General features: G+C 38.4%; 1 protein-coding gene across 1 annotated transcript; it reads right to left on the minus strand.

Annotated features, from left to right (window-relative positions):
• Positions 1-1,401: 1,401 nt before the first annotated feature.
• Positions 1,402-17,048, minus strand: LOC128503258 (ras-like protein family member 11A-like). Its single transcript, XM_053473298.1, has 4 exons — positions 16,778-17,048; positions 15,176-15,232; positions 11,785-11,867; positions 1,402-2,326 (listed from the first exon to the last, which is right to left on the minus strand). The coding sequence occupies exons 1-4, from the start codon at positions 16,896-16,898 to the stop codon at positions 1,859-1,861; spliced, it is 729 nt and encodes a 242-aa protein (XP_053329273.1). The 5' UTR covers positions 16,899-17,048; the 3' UTR covers positions 1,402-1,858.
• Between the last annotated feature and the right edge of the window lie 1,650 nt (positions 17,049-18,698).

Raw genomic sequence — 18,698 nt, forward strand, 5'->3', positions numbered from 1 at the left:
GGTTATTAAAAGAGAAATCCAGGGGTATTTCAAGGGACAATTTAAAGTCCTACGTAGCGCCACCAATTAAAAGTCCTTTGTAAGTACTCACTCCCTGGATGCTGGTCTTATAGCAAGCAGAATAGGAGGAAGCTGTTACGCTGACTTGGCTGGGCTTGTGTGCTACCATCATGATGAGCCAAGCTGAGCTGGCTTTTAATTAAGATAAGGAGAGCAGTATGACTATAGTTCCACCTACTATGCACAAAGAAACACATTTATAACTATATATGTATTTAGGAATGTCATCCCTATTATTTATGAACGGCCAAACCCCATCCAGAAATAATGATAGTGGCTTATTCTATATTTACACCATTCTTACATTTGTGCAAGGTAGCCACCATAATATGAAAGGCTTATATGCTCAATCTTGTTTGCCTAATGGGCTATTGTACACACTTAACATTATACATGTCTTGCCTTCTGAGATAGGGTTGTGGGGAAAGCACCTTTAAGATTACACATACATTGAATTCACCTTCCTAATTGTTTTGCTACATTCATATAGAAAAGGAGCATTGAAAATGAAGACGGTAAACATGCATTTCTTTACAATTTAGTAATTTAATAAAAAAATGCAAATACAAAAAAGCGGTATTATGTTCCCATTTAGTGCCATCACAATACAGCTAGAGCAGTATATCACTGAACAAACTGTTCATAGATCACATTTTTTAAAAAAACATTTACACAGTGTACCTGCTATAAACCTGTAGATCTAAATCATTTATTTTACAGTCTTAACCTCATCCAGGAGGCTAACCTATATATTTACTCCATGAGAGTCAAGAACAATTATTCAAACCTCCCATTCCATTACAGTGTAAAAAAAAAACATTTGACTCACATATCTAGTTTTTTTTCCTACATTGATTTATATTTGTTAGGCAATTTGTGTTCAATGAAGCAGTGTTGTGGTTACTAAAATTTACAAACAATTGTTTTGGCTATGAAGGGTGCTGTGGGTGTTCTATCCATCAGATGAATAGGAAGTCTGGTATAAACAAATAATTCTATGTGATTCATTGAATCCTACCAGGACGCCCTTCATGATGTTTACCTGTCTAAAAACATATGACTGGTAGTGAAAAAGAGTGAAAAGAGTTGGCAGAAATATCAACAAGTAAGCAAATTTATTAAACTCTAATGCATACCTGCTAACTCTCCCCAAATGCTTGGATTTGGCTCATTGGCTGAGTGCTCCACTATGTATTTTTTTAGGTTTCCAACCTCTGCTATCATTATCATCATCACCATGTTAATTATATTTGTATACAGGTGTCATACACTTCTATGTACATTTTACGATGTGCTTTTGTGTTATGGTGGATGTTTTCTCTACAGAAGAGCATCTGTTGGCCATTAACTCCATGCTACACAGTGCCATGTATACCAAGGGATACCACCATGGTGTGCATTCCTGCACTGTAAATATTATCAGATGTCTCATTTTACCAAATACACTGCCGGGTTATATTGTGCCCATTTCGCTCATGTGCAAACAACAAGGATTTGTATTAGAAGTTATCAAATATCCACATCTTTGGGCCAAATAATACAAAATGAAGCAAAAAAAGTGTAACTTGTAACTACAGTATAAATAAAATAGTATGCAAAATTGGATGCCCTAAGCTCCACCAACTGCTGCCACAAAGTAAAAGAATAGTTCCCAACACTGGTTGTGCATATGGGTGCAATATGGCACAAGTAATATCCAGCCCAGCTTGTATCAAATAGAAAACATTTCTAATGTTTTATAATAAAAATGCATTTGTATGAGGCTCTGATGAATGATCATTTTTGGCTGTGGTTAAGGTCAGACGGTGGTCGTGGATTTCACTTTAGAAGACAACACCTGTTTGAAACGTCTTTTCAAGTCCTGCATGTTAGGCGATCTGGGGCGGACAAGATGAAGCCCCCTCCGTTTCTCCCCATTGCAGCTAAAGATCATCTTTCCCACCTCTTGACACAACTGGTAAAAAGCACCGTAAACCCCCTCATAGTTTTCCCGGGCAGATACTTCTGCATACGTCCCGCTCAGTTCATTGGCCAGTTGAAGACCCTCTTCGGATGCCACTTGCCTGGCTCTCAGGAGGTCAGCTTTATTTCCCACCAGAAGAAGGGGAATCTTGGTATTAGGGTGGATTTTACGTAAATGCTGGTATAGGGGCCTGATCGCCCGGTAGCTGTTATAATCAGTGATTGAGAAGACAAGCACAAAACCATCTGCCCAGTAGATTGACCGGTTAATTTGCTCCTGGCAGGAGATGTTGTCCGTTTCATCCTACGAATGAGATAAAAAAAAATATTAAAGACAGAAACCCCAGTTTTACTCTCTGTATCCCAAACGTCTTGTCCCTCACACAAAAGTTAACTAAACTGAGATCTATCGCTATTATTCATGTAAAATTATATTGAAACTTTAGAACCATAAAGTGTTTTCAAGGTAAACAGAAACAAACAAAATCAAACATATAAAGTATAAGAATACCTAAACTAAGAGGTACGCAATACATCTTGTCAGATTAATTTAGTGCTAAAAAGGAAAATAATTTTCATTAATCCAGAATAGCATATGTATTTATTTATGTGCAGTTGTTCGCTGGTAAAATAAGCAGTTCAATTTGTGACCCTGTTCAGCTACAAGACCGCGTACTGTCTTTAAATTATTTACTCTTACACCCCTAAATCTAACAAGCAGCTATGATTACAGTTTTCGGAGAGATTGACACTGTAACTATAATTCATTAAAAGCCTGTCATACCACCCCCAATACATTAACGTATAAGTCCCCTTCCTCTTCATTGCAAACCGTTCAGATTGGAAAACGCTATGTCCTATAAATAATAGTTATATACTGAACACATTTTTTTGGTCAGCGAATTGGGGCATGGTTTACTGGAGCATAACTAAATACCCAATATTGAATTAAGCGCATCTGCGTATCCCATCCTGCTGGAATTTACATTCACAGGCTGTGAACATACAATTAGCATGACACAACTCGTAGAGAAATCCATTGCCAACAATCTCAAAGCAGCAACATGTCATCAAGTTATTAAGCAAGATTGGACAGAGCCTCAGAGACAAGCTGATGGAAGGCGAAGTGCGCAACTGAATATTGGCCCCATTTCCAGAATAGTTTTGGAAGCTCTCCTTGTAAGTGATAGAATATTTTAAGATGTTACCATCATCAGTAAATCGCAGGCCTCTTAGGATGACCAGCACCCAATGTCTTCAACTGGTGGATCAGAGCTGGGATTTATAACTGTTTTGATGCATTGTGCATTCTGTTATTTCTGGTACCAGGACCTCTTTAGGTGGAACACGGCCTTTTCAAAACCCAAATCTCTGCAGCTATCTTTCCTCTTAACTTCTCTTTTTTTCTAGGATCTCAAAATGTTTGCTGGATATAAATGTATCACAGTGTTCTACAATCCCGAATGTCACAATGATGTGTATACATATTGCAGAAATGCCTGGCCAGACTGGTCGGATATGAAATGCAAACCTTTAGTATTTTTACTTTAATGTGAATAAGCTTCAGTAGTATTTATTTTCATTCTCCTTGTGTGTGGCTTTACATTTGCTGATGTTTCCATCAGACTCTAATCTCTTCCAGGTCATAAGCGGATATAAATGGCTCTAACTTGTGTGACCTTTCTGGATTTCTGTACAAGGGTGCATGGCCATGTATAAAACAGTTCATTCTCAGGGACATCAATTAATGGTCTCTGATGCTGTAGCCAAATCTACAAACATCCATGACATGCATTTAAAAACATGACTTTTTTTTAGTCCATTTCACCTTGGCTGGGTCTGGTCCCTATTCAGAAATAAACTGGCTATTTTTGGCACATTAAACAAGTCTTGAGGTTTCAATACGTCCCAAATTCTGTTCCAAACCCGTAGGCTAGGAAAACATAATAAAGTCATGTTGTAGTTCCCACGGTGAAGTTCTTGGTGCAAATTTGATTTCTCTGATGGTTATTTTCTTCACCATCAGGCACTTTGATGGACATTTCAGATATAATGCCCTGCAACAGTTTCAATCTGTTACACTTTGTCTCTGTTAAATCAATAGATAAGATTGTGCCATCTTTTTTTATTTTGAAACCATGTCGTTTATCAGTTTTGGGTCTATTTAATTACACTATTCAGTTGTATATTCCCATGCTATTGGTAGACTCAAGGAATTGGCACACTCCATGTCTAAAGTATGGTTTACATAAGACGGCAACCTTCCTTTTATAGATATTTAACTGCGACAGGGCCCGGCCCTGTAGGGTTCCCGTCTCCTCGTGCCAGTTCAGAATTGTTCATAGAGGGCCTTTCCCACCTGGACCTGCTTAGAAGGGCCCTATCTAAATTTTGAACATGCACAAGGAGACGGGAATGCAATGGGGTGTTACATTGTGTGACCCCACAGTGAACTAAAAAATAAATTAAAAATCATAGTAATAAAAAAAAGATTGCTGTGATCTACAGTTTCCAATGCATGGGACTGCCTCATTTATCCTCCCCACGTCGGAAGTGATCATGCGAGACCTCCTTCCTGATCAGCAGCCTCAGAAAAGTTAATAATTAAAAAGAATCATTGGATGGAGCAGGCAAATTGCTGCCTGCCACCACGCCATGAGAAGTAAAGAAAAATTTAAAATGAAATAAAAGTGCAAAAAATCTGCCTGGTCCCTGCTAATATGCAGGGGATCAGATATTATGGCACAGCCAGCCACCCCACCTGCAAATTAAATGAATAAATCACAAATAAAACACAAAAATAAGAAAAATGTGCCAACATCCTTTTTTTCTCATGTCATGACTCTCTGTGAATTACAACAAGAAAAGCAAACGGCTGACATATTTGTGAAAATGTATTTTCACAATATTTCTGTAATCTGGAGATGCAGCTTAATACATTTTGGTGGGTTTCACGGCAAGTGCATGGTGAAAAAGCAACAACAATTAATGTTACGGCTCCTTTTGTCAGGGATTGGTGACAAACTGGTTGCATGATAAGTGTCCAAATGCTCCTAGCAAAATATCCTGGGTTGTCTTCTCTCCAAAAATATATACTTTTGTGAGGATATTTTGAGGTGGTGAGCTGCTGAAGAGTCCCTGAGAGTCATAAGTATCACAAAATAAAATTTGAAAAATAGAAGAGGCAAATTATGCCCCATGATGTCCAAAACAACTAAAAAAACCTACGTATGCGAGGGATTTCTGTAAATTGAATACAGTTTGGTGGGTTTCTCTGCAGTTGCATCTAATCTGTGCAAACATGAAAAGGTTGGTAGAAAAAAAGCAACAACATTTAATGTTATGTCTCCCTCTGCCAGAGGTGCAAGTACCCAAATGAGACAGGCCTCACAAAATAAAATTTGAAAATTACAAATCTGGAATAGGTAACAGGCATGTTCCATTTTGTGCTGCCGTAAAAAAACATAGAAAAGAAAACCAATGCATGTTGGGTTTTTTTTTTCAAATTCAAGACACTTACATTATTATATGTTATGGTATTTTGGTCAACTGAACCGGTTTGGGGAGAATTATTATAGTAAAATATTAGAAAATGTAAACAAAACAAAGCAGTATCTGTCCTTGGAAAAGCAATACATACATTGTGCGGCTACATGTAAAATTAAAAAGGAGAATTATAGTTAAAATAACATAATCTAAAAATGTTGAAAAAGTCACAGGTTTTGAGTCCTCTGTAAAGAAGGGGTTAAGTGCCCCCCCTTTCCCAAGCAGGGCTGCATTATATTAAGTTAAATCTCAAGCAGGGTTGTATTTTGGACAAGGTAAATGAATACAGCCATGTTGCTACAATAGAAAATGCAGCCTTGGTACTTTTTATTGGGCCAGCATAGAAAAAAAAAGTCACATAAACCTTCATGACCCAAGATCCTGACAGATTATGTAAATCTCTTTTTTCCATGTTGACTCAATAAAAGGTATAAATTATGATTAAACACGCTAGCTGTGAGACGGATGGGCTGTGTAGGAACGTATTGCAGGTGCAGCTTTAATGCATAGGATATCTGGGTGTGTGCCCCCATTACGTTCTGCAGGGAATAAGTATACTTATATTTCTATATAGATATCACATAGCTCTCAATTATTCCAAAACACAGGCTACCCATATCTATATGGGTATGGAATGTATGGAAAAGTGGGATTACTGAGACCAGATGGATCCTTTAATTGAAAATGCATGATCCATAACATCAGTGCTTTTAATGTAACTCTGAATCCCCTGCGATCATTGCTCTTGTGATTGCTGTAAGAGGTATGCACTGCTCAGCATGCGTGTGATTCCCATGTTATTAGTTGATGGATGTGCTTGCTCTGTGTTTGGAGTCAGTAGTTATGTTTGCTCTTGATCAGGAATGAGCTATTGCACGACATTAAATGCTTTGTTTGGGTTTAGGATTAAAATGTTAAACCTCACATCCAGCAGGAAAAGCCCTGGCTTGAAAATTATGACTCAGATCGTTTGTTCATAATATCTCTCTCCAGAGGTTAATGTCTTTGTAAAAAGGCATTAACCTCTCTGTTGATAATTAATTATACAGAAAGGAAGCATATATTTCAAAAAAATAGCATCACTAGAACAAAAGGTCAAGCTCTGAAGTTGGATGGTGGCAAGCTTAGTGGAAATATCGAGGAATAACAGATTACTAGAACATTTTTGTCAGTAGAGCAGCAAGGAAATCAGAAATATAGCAAGGTGTGTATATTAAATTTAGGCAAATATAAGATTTTGGACATCATTTCGGTCTGCTACCATCGAGCAATGACGTTTGCTTTTTGGTTGTGCTAAGTGTCTAAGGCCCTTGAATGTTATTCTACTTAAGAAACCAGTTCTTGATATCAAAAAAATAGCAATTAGCTGCCAACTTGCACAGTCTGACAGAGGATCCTGGGAATTGTAGTTCATCAGTTTTTGCTTAGATCAACAGCTATCTGGAGGGACCCACAATGTAAGTACACATGCTTTCTTGTCTGTAGCCTCTGATGTTTTAATTAAAAAGAATTGATGCTGGAACTGGACTCTATCCAATAAGAAAAACAATTTCATATGGAGACATACTATACATGGAGATCATAAGCCCTAGCGATTGAACAACAGATGAATATAGAAATAGAATTTCCAGGATGGGATGGTGTGGCTTCACTTGGGTCCGTTTGGCAGAAGAATTGCCCTTGAAGATATCAAGAAACCATGCCCCTTCCACTGTAGAGCTTCTGGAAACAGGCCAGACATCTAGAATGAATGAACCGTTCCATGCAATAAAACGAATGCTGACATTTAAACAGGTATGTATAGGTACTAGATATGCACACTTCTCGAATCATAAAGGTTTCTGAAACAAGAAGGCATTTAAAAACACTACAAGATGCACGGCGAAAATAAGGAAATTTCATCTATCTCCCACATTTGAGAATCGGGAATATTGAGAATATTGCAAATGATAAACAGCAAACCAGAAGAAGCTTTCTTAATCTCAAAAACTTCTAGAAAGTCTGGTCTTAAGAATGCACATTGAGAGGCATCATAGACATGCCATGTGGCTATAATACATCATTTGGGTTTGTAAACATAATATTAGCAGTTAGACTATTAAATATCCAAAACGAACAAATATTTCTCAGAGATTCTTCTGAAAGATCTATGTGCCCTCTGATCTCATAAATTAACATATCCAGCATTCCTTTTAGATTCTGTTCTGTGGTGCTTTAGTGGTTCCTTGTTTAGGGCCGTGACCTCCTCTTCCTTCTAATGAAGTGACCTTCAGTGTAAACATTACAATAGTAACAGAGAATGTAAATGTACGTGCCTCCAGGTCACATATGGTTGACACAGAAAGGAGGCCACAGTCGGTCCAAGTGTAAATTGTCCAAATTTGGCCATTTCCTCTACAGGATACACTCCCAAAACCTCCAGACTGTCAGCAGCTGTTCCTACTACAGCGCTTCAAGTTACTCGTGAGAACATAATGTTTCCATTCTCATAACAATGACGTAAGGGAGCTTTCCCCCATTAAATACTAGTGCTTGCTATGTCACAGGCACTTTGTGACATTCCCAACCAATGCCGGTCAACTCATAAACCCTCGCTGACTCTGCCCTCTGACCCTTCCAAACCATTCTAGATAAGCAGAGCTCTGAGTGCTGCCTCTTCTGGAGGCTCAATCCTAAAGGAAAGAGAGAATTATTTTTTAGACTCATGTTTCAATGTGTAAACAGTGTGAACATCCATGAGCCGTAGTGGGCTATTAAAGAAGAAAGTACAGGGCGTACCAGTAAAAAATAAATGGATTTGTTTTAACTCATGCTCTAATTATATCATACAAAATAAATGTTTGCATTCTCACAGTGTTGTAAATGCTATTTATGTACATCAATAAATTTGTTCCGGTTTGGGGTAAATCTTGATCTTCAAGGGCCAATATCCGATTGGCGTTTAAGATTGAACCATGCTGTTGGTGAACATCCTACAATTGTGTGTTGCGGTCCCTAAAGCCCATTGTCTACTCGGTTCCTTGGAATCATGTAGCACCAGAAATAATTATGCCAGGTTCTGACATACCCCAGCCCTGCCATTAGCACAGCTGGAACATATGACATCTAAGTACCGGAATTAGGAACCAAATTAACATATTACCCTGCATATATGTCAATGGTGTATAGTAGAAACTGTCATCCAGCAGTTAAACACTCTCATTCTTATGATATGTGACTCCATAAACTTGAAGGCATCTCATATTCTGCTGCAGACATATGATCTGTTTTATCCACATGTCACTGCATTTTCTTCTTTTATCAAGGACAACCACCTAAAACTATATTAAGTGATATAATCCTAGTACCGACCAGTCATATTCTTCTTGAAATCCAGTATCATAGTTAAACAACCAAATTCCTTTCCGTACAATTCTGTTTACTTTTTCATTATATGTATTTTGTGAACATAATTAAGGTGGAATTGGGTTAATACACGGGGAGGCATGCCATAATATGAACTATAATATACTTAAGAAAACAATTGCTAATGCAGAGTAATCAGCAGGACCTATCCACTGATTGCTATGATGATTGATTTGTAACAGAATGACTTTCGGGTTCACTCCTACTCCAATCCAGTAATGCAAAGTAAGCAGAGAAAACACATAGTCTATAAAAGAGAGAGACTGAACATTATAAGTCACAATTTGTTTAACTTCATTATCTCACACCAATCTCGGACATATTACAGTTAGTTCTTTAACTAACTAATTCACTGTGCCGTGGGAATAGAAAAAATATAATAAACCAGTGAGTGTAATTCAGTCTCAGGTACATCAGATTTCTAGAATGCCTTAAAGACGAAGGATCGAAAGCTGTTCTGTGATGAGTATCAGCGATACAAGAAGACTGAGCTGTTAATACGCTTCTTTATTTATGGTTCTTTATTTGTGGCTGGTGGTTTTAAAGTTATTCTTTAAGTAGATGTTAACTGTTGAATTCCATAAGCCCCAACTTTTTGTTGAAACAAAACTATATTCAAGAGACCAAAATATTCAGTGTCATTTCTTCCAGTGCTTGTTGGGTAAATGGTGAATAGGAAGATTTCTTTTGGTAATTATATTAGATAATATTGGTTCATTGCTCATAGGACACCTTAAAAAATAATTTTGGTATCACAAGAACACTCTCTAGGAATCTACAGTATGTCCTCATGAAATATTTGCAAGATTTAAAGATTAGCAATTTAGGTTCTCTTTGATAAGAGAGAGAGAGAAAGGGATTGGGATCCCAAAGAGTGACTGTCTATTTTAAACAAGAATACTTGGCAGGTATGTCAATACTCCTAGTTAACCTTCCATACTCCATACTATTGAGGCAAGGCTTAAGCTGGTTGAATCAGTCTTTTCTGGCTAAGCTGCTGGGACAGATAGCTCAATGATTGATTAGTCAACATTTATTAACTACATGTAGAGATGTTTAACCTTAAAATTTGACAAAAAATGAGTTTAACTAAATCGAAGCCTATGGTGCTATGTGAACTCACTTAATCATTCTATACCTGACCCCTGGGGTTTCAGTGTCCCTCAAATAAAGTTGTGCCTGTTAGTACCACGCAATTGCCTAGTTTTACTTCACCACTATCTTTTCAAATATTAACCAAGTATCAACATTAAAATATTCAATCCGGCCACCAGTATAAATAAACTAGATATCCAATGGCTCATTCCAAGTCTATCAAAAATATTTTTTGGTCAATGTGCTTTTATTTTAATTTAGGATGATACAGAGAAAGCAATTCTAAGAAACATGACTCCCGATTTAATTCTCTTAAAATGCATCCCTGTGCAGCTGGAGGAGCTGCTGTCCTTTGTTTAGAAGTTGGCAAGTCTCCTTAATTTAGGTTTTTAAGAAAAAGAATATTTTCAAACATGCTGCATGTAAGAATAGTGCCATTGCAGTGCCACCTTTGACTAGGAAGTCATGGGCCATATACTTATTCTATAACCCAATGACACCTAGATGAGAAATGGTCTACAATGAAGAGGTGTTTTGCAAATTATCGTGATTGTGAGGGATTAAGAGTTTCCCCACTTGCGGAACATATCTCACTTGAGATGTCTGAGCAGAGTAATTCATTGAAACATTGTGTTTTTATGGGACTCACCCAGGTCCAGTGCAGCAACCTGGTGTTCTTCCCCGAGAAAGGGGCTGAGCTGTCCCTCAAAACTTATTATTGAGTTCCTTAGCAAGAAAACGCATCCCATTTCGACTAGATTGCAAAGGCGTACCTTAATCTGATGTAGTAATGGGCCATATTTATCCATGCGAAACCAGAGCTGCTCTAGAACAAAACACTGATTTCACAACATTTGTTTACATATTTTCTGGTCTTCTGGTGAATTGAGCACTGTGCCAGAATATGACTCTCTATGGTTATACATGATTTTTTGGATGGATGATACATCATGTCGCATTCTAACTATGGATTTAGACGGATGGGAATGCACTGGTTCAATAGCAGATATAAAAGCTCCTGAATGATAAACATTTAAGACTGTTCACGTGTAGCAAATGAACACATTATCTTAAGTAGAACTTTTTCCGCTTTCAGCGAACATTATAAGAGATGGAAATTCTGAGGGTATCACCACACCACTCTGGAACTGGATTAAGACAAGTAAAATATTTATTTTAAGAGACACTCCTGAGCCCTTAACCAGCAGTCCCCCTAATTAAAGATGATAGAGAAGAGTTGCAGGCCATACTTGGTCTATTTGCTTTTAATTATGAAAAGTATTATGAATAGTAGACCCAATCAGTATCCCCTACAAAAAGCAAAGATCTTCAAGACATCTTTCCACAATAACCAGCAGAAAAAATTTGTCTTCTGAATAGGCTTGAGCCTAGGTTGAGGGCAACATAAGTCCCTCTTCAGGTAACCTGGGGTAAGTTGCCATGGGTAAGCACACTGAAAATTGGTGATGTTGCGCCCCAACCTGATGTCATACATGGCTGACACATCAATGCACTACTTAAGGCTAATGCCCAGGTCAATTTTTACTCCTAATCTATCAAATATTGGACATATGGTGCCCATTATGTAAGGTCACTGGAGTATGAATGGGAATATCACAAAGCAGGTGCCCCGAAACTAATTATTATATCCTCAAATACAAATGTAAAAATGATTTGGTACTGTCCATATATAAAGATGTACATATTAAACGTTACCTCCATTGAGACAAAAGGTGTGTCCTGCACCTGGAGAGAGATTTGTTCGCCATCGATTGTAACCTTTCTTGAATATAAGGCTCCTGTGGAATAATGAAAACACTCATAAACATCGCTCTCTAACACAGGATTTGTAATCATAAAGAACTCCTCAGATACAGAATTCTTATACATAAATTCTTTCTGTGCAATAATTCAGACACATGTCACACATATTTAGATGAATTCAACAGTTTGCTGCGTAAACAAAACTAGGTTTTCAAATTTTGATAAATAGCATGGCAGCAATCCATAAAAGACTGCAATTTTTTCTTATCGCACAAATCGAGATTACATTTGTAGTATTCCATATAAACACCTATTCAATGGGGCTCCTCCTAGAAACTACAATTTAGCATTTAAAAACCTACAACCATTTAAGACTTTAAATAATTTAGAATTTACAGTATTAAAGGGACTGATTTTATTGTTCCAATCCATTACTGTTCATTCTGCTGCTCAGTTTGAACTTTAGCAAGTTGTCCTGACCACGTCTATGTAACGGTGAGATGAGAGGATCCCAGGAGCAGAGAATGACACAGCTGGACACAGGAGAAAAACTGGCTAAGAAAACCAGCAAATAACAGGTACGACAGCACAAAATCAGCAGACAGAGAACAAGGTCAGGCAAGCCGGGTAGAAGTGCCGTGATCACGTGACCGCGCCCCGCGATCAGTTCGTTTTGGCTCTCCAGCCGGGTAGGAGGCTGCCGGACGGCGTGGGACGCGGCTGCTGGATAGGTAAGTCCTTACAGTCTACATGCCTAAATGCATTGAGTTGCTGCCATGTGATTGGCTAATGAACTATTTGTATTAACAAGTAATTGAACAGGTGTACCTAATAAAGTGGCCAGTGAGTATATATATATATAGAGAGAGAGAGAGAGAGAGAGAGAGAGAGAGAGAGAGAGAGAGACCGATCCGCCATAAACAACTGCCTACTATTGTGTAGGTCCCCCTTTTGCCTCAAAACAGCCCTGACCCGTCAAGGCATGGACTCCACTATACGTCTGAGGGTGAGCTGTGATATCTGCCACCAAGACAATACCAGCAGATCCTTTAAGTTGGGAGGTGGGGCCTACATGGATGCATCCTGGTGCCATGTGTTCTCCAGGTTAGCAATGCACACGCAGCCAGTCTTCCACGTGATGTAAAAGAAAATGTGATTCATCAGACCAGGCCACCTTCTTCCATTGCTCTGTGGTCCAGTTCTTATGTTCACGTGCCCATTGTAGGCGCTTTTGGCAGTGGACAGGGGTCAGCATGGGCACCCTGACTGGGCGTCTGTGGATATGCAGCCCCATATGCAACAAACTGCGATGCACTGTGTGTTCTGATAACTTTCTATCAGAACCAGCATTAACATTTTCAGCAATCTGAGCTACAGTAGCTCCTCTGTTAGACACGGGCCACACGGGCCAGCCTTAGCCCCCTATGTGCATTAAGGATCCTTGGCCACTCATGACCCTGTTGCTTGTTCACTGCTTTTTCTTCCTTGGACCACTTTTGATACCACTGACCACTGCAGACCGGGAACACCCCACAAGAGTTGCAGTTTTGGAGATGATCTGACACAGTCGTCTAGCCATCACAATTTGGCTCTTGTCAAAGTCGATCAGATTCTTCCACTTGCCCATTTTTCCTGCTTCTAACACATCAACTTTCAGGATGAAATGTTCACTTGCTGCCTGATATATCCCACTTACTGACAGGTGTCATGATAACGAGATGATCAGTGTTATTCACCTATCAGCGGTCATAATGTAATGGCTGATCGGTGTGTATACATACATGTCCTCTAGATTGTAAGCTCGTTTGAGCAGGGCCCTCCTCACCTGTTGTCTCTGTTAGTCAATTTGTTATGTTATATACTACTTGTTATGTCCTGTCTACCCATTGTACAGCGCTACGGAATTTGATGGTGCTATATAAAACAATAAATAATAATAATATATCTGTGTGTTTGGATAAGAAGCCACCCTTATGTACTGTGGATGTGGTAAAAACAAAACCCTGCATCAATGGTATATACGTTACCATAGGAATAGCACTGTGGCTTCTTTTTTATGGTACAGACCATGTGTTGGCGTTGAAAAGTTTAAACTGTCCATGCGCAGAGTGTTTATGCCACCATTGTGTGGTGCGTTAAAAGTATTTTTGTATACACAAGGATACATCTTGGCAGGGGAGGGCTGGCAGCCTAAGGCCTGGGGGGCAAGTCAAGTGAAGTGGCCCGTTGTGCCACGAATCAGCCCACCATACAAAAGTATTAAAGTAGCTCCGGCCGGCAGCATCAGCACCCAGCGGCCGTTTAGATTAGATTTCGGGCGGCCTGGGGGGCAATTGCCCCCCTGCCCCCTGGCCCAGCCCGCCCCTGCATCTTGGAACAATACAACCCAGGGCACGTTTGCATGAAATTACATATGGTATATATAACGGACGTACATATCAGCATACATTACTCAATATGCCAACAAATGAAATTCCTCGGCCTGTGTTTTACGATTATGTAAATACGATCCATAAAAAGAAAATTCAGGAAATGAAAAACAGAGGAGGAAACTAACTTCGGGGAGGGGGTTACCATCAATGTTTGTCTCCCCCATTCCCTGGTCACAAAGGTTTTTTTTTTATGGTCTGGAATGTACATTTAAAAATGTATCTAGTTACGTTGCACTAATTCTCTGCGCACCCCATTAAATCGCTTACGGTCGTGCTCTCTATGCAAGCTTGTACAAAGGGTTCCGGTTTTAAACCGTGACAGAAGGCCACAGCCTAAAACCGGAGGGTCAGAGGTTTAAATGTAATGTAAGGATGTTTAACTTTACTGAGAAGGTTGTAGATAAATGGAACAGCCTCCCATCAGAAGTGGTAGAAGCTAATATAGTGAGGGAATTTAAACATGCATGGAACAGACATACAGTTATCCTAAATTAAAGCAAAGACCAAGGACTGATTAAGGTCAGAAAAGGCAGATTGGAAGGACTGAATGGGTCTTATCTGATATCAAATTCTAGGTTTCTATGAGTTTTATTGCAAACCATGTATTTTTCACTAGTGTTAACACCATGGGTCATGGAATCGAGCCCCATAGATCTAAGTATGGGCAGTGTACAGCCTGTTATATTGCAACTCCCATAATCCTCACCCAGCCAGCTGAAGTGCCTGAGCTTGCTAACTACCTTTATATTATTATTATTATTTATTGTTTTATATAGCGCCATCAAGTTCCGTAGCGCTGAATGCCAACGGGTTTTCCGAGTGCACAGGAAAGACAGACCTGAATCCAAAGGCACATGCAGAAGTTATGCTTCATTCCAAAGCCCATGCTGAGCCATTGTGCTCCAACTTACCAGTGTTTGCTTCATAGTCCCCGATAAACCTCTTTGTGAGAAACCTGACGACCAGCGCTAGGAAAACACACAGGGAAAGGCTAATTAGTAGAAGCATTTTGTTCCACAAAGTAAGCTGCACATCTTTGGTGCATGTGGGTCCTGAGTGTTCGCTAATCACTATCTGCGCATGGAGAAGTCATGATGACATCATCATTTTCTTGATATTTGTCCTCATCGCTGATACCATGGCCAGGTTTGCACAATGGCGCTTATCATAATGAGGTTTCTTCATAGGTAGTGTGAGAAAAATATATTTGGACAAATATTTATTTGGTTATTTTTGTTTTGGTTGCGGCAAAAAACACACCCAATCAGTCTATTACACCTATAAAATATTATTATATATCGATACAAACAAAGGTTAAATATACGTTATTAATTCATATAACAGTGGGCGCCAGGCAGATATTCTTACCAGCTGTGTATAGTGATGATGGACAAAATGAATAACATTCAACTATAACTAATTAAGTTGGTTTAAAATGAACTAAGTAACATAATGTAGATGTTTGTTAGGCCCTATTACAGACATGTCCTATTGGATACTTGAATGAATGAATAACGCTCATTGTATAGTTCTCCCTATGCCTATAAATATCCTGATCCAGGAGGCTTTAATGCCGAGACACATTAAAGAGTTTGCCTCTTTATTAGTATTATTATTATCTTTTGTTTCATATAGCTCCATCATATTCCGTAGCGCTGATTCTAATTTTAGGAAAGCTGACTCCACAAATGTGGGGTGGGGGGGTATTTAAATATGTATCATGCAGCAGTCGGCATTATTTACAACACTTAATCATATTACGTTTAGCAGTAAGAGTTGACAGTAGTTTGCTTTCTAGCTCATAGAACAATAGCTGCGTCCAAACTGCTTTGTTTCCTGGCTAAGGGTTATGGGAGTAGTATGACAACAATTAACGAGACATCTACTATAGATAAGAAAAATGACAAAATCGCATTAGATTCCAATTCACAGCGCTATGGAATTTGATGGCGCTATATAAAACAATAAATAATAATCATTTAGACAGAAACACCCAAAAAGGCACCTAGAATTTTACTTACGTACAGAATAACTGCCCATTAACAAATTACGATGTAATATGTTAACAGTTACATTATTATATACTATGGACTTTAACATTTCTACGAATAGTAAAGACTTTTCTGGCACCTACTACGTTTCAAATGTCTTAAAAAGAATTAACCAGATGCGACAAAATATGTTTAACCCGGCAACAATTGTTTAAAATTTACGTATATATATATATATATATATATATATATATATATAATATATTTTATATGAAAATGTATTTACTGACATTGATGCAGATTATTGGCAGTAGGAAAGCCCCAAACTATAATGCCACACTGCAGGATACAGTGTCGGTTTATAATCCTTACCAAATATGTTACAGAATTGTATCTTGAATCTTTTTTTAAACATAGAAACAATGCCAGGTTATTTAGGAAACCATTGTCTTCTTGCGTAACAAAAGAACTCAAGAAGAATATGAAAATGCATGTTCTTCTTACAGTTTGCAGCACTCTTACCTGTTTTTCCAACTCCGCTACCTCCAAGAACCACAATCTTGATGTTCCTGTTCGGATCGCAGTCCACAAGAGGGTATTCCGGGATAGGAACTAGAAGGTAATTGTGTGAATACTGGGACATAGTCTATCGGAACAAAGTAAAGAGTCTTATCCAAAGGCGATGATATTCCTTTGATCTTAAGTTCCGAACCTTGGGCTTCTTGGAGATAATAACATTGTCTGTAAGTAGGTCAAAGATTGTTTAGTTCTCCCCAGCTACGACCCAGCTGTCCCCAAAGCAAGGGACCGTTTAAAGGCAGAAGGGAACCTTCTTCTTCTCAGCTTGGGTGAAAACTGATTCCTCCTCTCTACAACCAATGAGAAGAGGAGCGGTGACATTCCATGGGGAGGGGATTTGGGAAATGCTGATTTTAACTGTATCCCCTCGCATATCATACGCTTATCAAAATCGATCATTCCCAAAGTTAAAAAAAAACTTTTACGGGAAACATCAGACAGAAATATTTTCAACGTTATCTTCAAGGCTGTTCTATAAATACGTGCTAATACTTAACACTAGATTATTTTTTTTTATTATATACCTTATATGATAAATAATAGACATTTAGTCATATCCAAAAGACGTGATCATTAAAAAAAAGTTTTTTCCCCAAAATCAGAATGTAAATATCCCATTGAATTCAAAAACAAAACTTGCGAAATCTCTTTGAAGCCTGTAATTCACAACTATCTGTGAGATTCCACCGAGTATGATTTCTGTAAATAAATAGTTAAATAAAACTTTTTTTTTCCCCCCACCGCTTATTCTGAGAAAGCGTTCAAGCTTCAATGATTTAATCCTTATTCTTCTGAGACGCCCAGCTAGAGGGAGACATTGAACAATAAGCAGGAACAGAACCCCTGAGTCGGTTGTAGAACGTGATGCTTTTCATAGGTTTCCACAAGATTCTTCCACTGAGAAAAAAAAATATTTACCGAACTTCTGATTTACCCAAACCACAGAACTGTATACATACGACGAGGTTAGCATCAACATTTACACAAGGAGAAGAATCCCGAATGAGTCTGCATACGTTCTTTAAACACTTAATCTAGCAGCTCAACCCTTAGCGACAATATACAATGATTAGATCGCAGACTGATTGTGGGCACATACTCGGATAAACATGAAGTGTGAGTGAGTGCTTCCCAATCGCTAGATTTCATCTATTTCATTATTCTTTCAATGGTAACAAGGACAACATTAAAATGATAACCTGATATGATGTATAATAGATAATGTTCTTTTTAAGAGTATCCTTCGCACCAAAAAATAAATATTTTGAGCGCACATATTATGCGGTGAATTCTGTTAAGAGGTTTAAAGAAAATAGGCAGAGGCGTACATTTTCAGAATATATTCTCCTATACATTGAAGAACATGTTTTGCTGAACACATCTCCTTGCACATTCATATAATCTAGGGCTGGCTCGGCATACGCGGTGTAAAAGGGCACAATGGAGCACTTTCTTGCCACTGACTGGCTGCTTCCGAGAACGTTATTATGCATTCTGCCCCTTTAAATCTTAGTACCATGTTGCAGTAAATTATGTAAAAACAGAAAAATCGTGATATTTTCTGATACTAATGAACATACAACCATCAAGGTGTGCTTTTTGTTGTGAGATGTTCTTTTCAACATTCCAGAATATATATATAAAAGAGTGGAAAACAACAAGCACTTTAGATCAGTCTCCTGAAACTCCTCTCCGCACCTCCAGAGAAAGCACAGACTCAGAAGCAGAGAAATATTGGTAATATACAATGTAATATACAAATACACTTTTTAGTAAATAAATGCTCTTACATTCAGGTCTCGAGTCTTTCGTGAGTTATCCTTCAAGCATATACAGGGTTAACTCTGCTACAAATAAAGACATC

This window comes from Spea bombifrons, chromosome 8, assembly GCF_027358695.1.
Source record: "Spea bombifrons isolate aSpeBom1 chromosome 8, aSpeBom1.2.pri, whole genome shotgun sequence".
In the NCBI taxonomy this organism is placed as follows: domain Eukaryota; kingdom Metazoa; phylum Chordata; class Amphibia; order Anura; family Pelobatidae; genus Spea; species Spea bombifrons.

What these genes read in the sequence shown, in the direction of transcription:
- LOC128503258 (XM_053473298.1), bottom strand. Translation starts at nt 16,898, where the DNA reads ATGTCCCAGTATTCACACAATTACCTTCTAGTTCCTATCCCGGAATAC. An exon ending in TAGCGGAGTTGGAAAAACAG is followed by an intron (nt 15,233 to 16,777) that starts GTAAGAGTGCTG and finishes GTGTTTTCCTAG; the next exon opens with CGCTGGTCGTCAGGTTTCTC. An exon ending in CACCTTTTGTCTCAATGGAG is followed by an intron (nt 2,327 to 11,784) that starts GTAACGTTTAAT and finishes TCTCATTCGTAG; the next exon opens with GATGAAACGGACAACATCTC.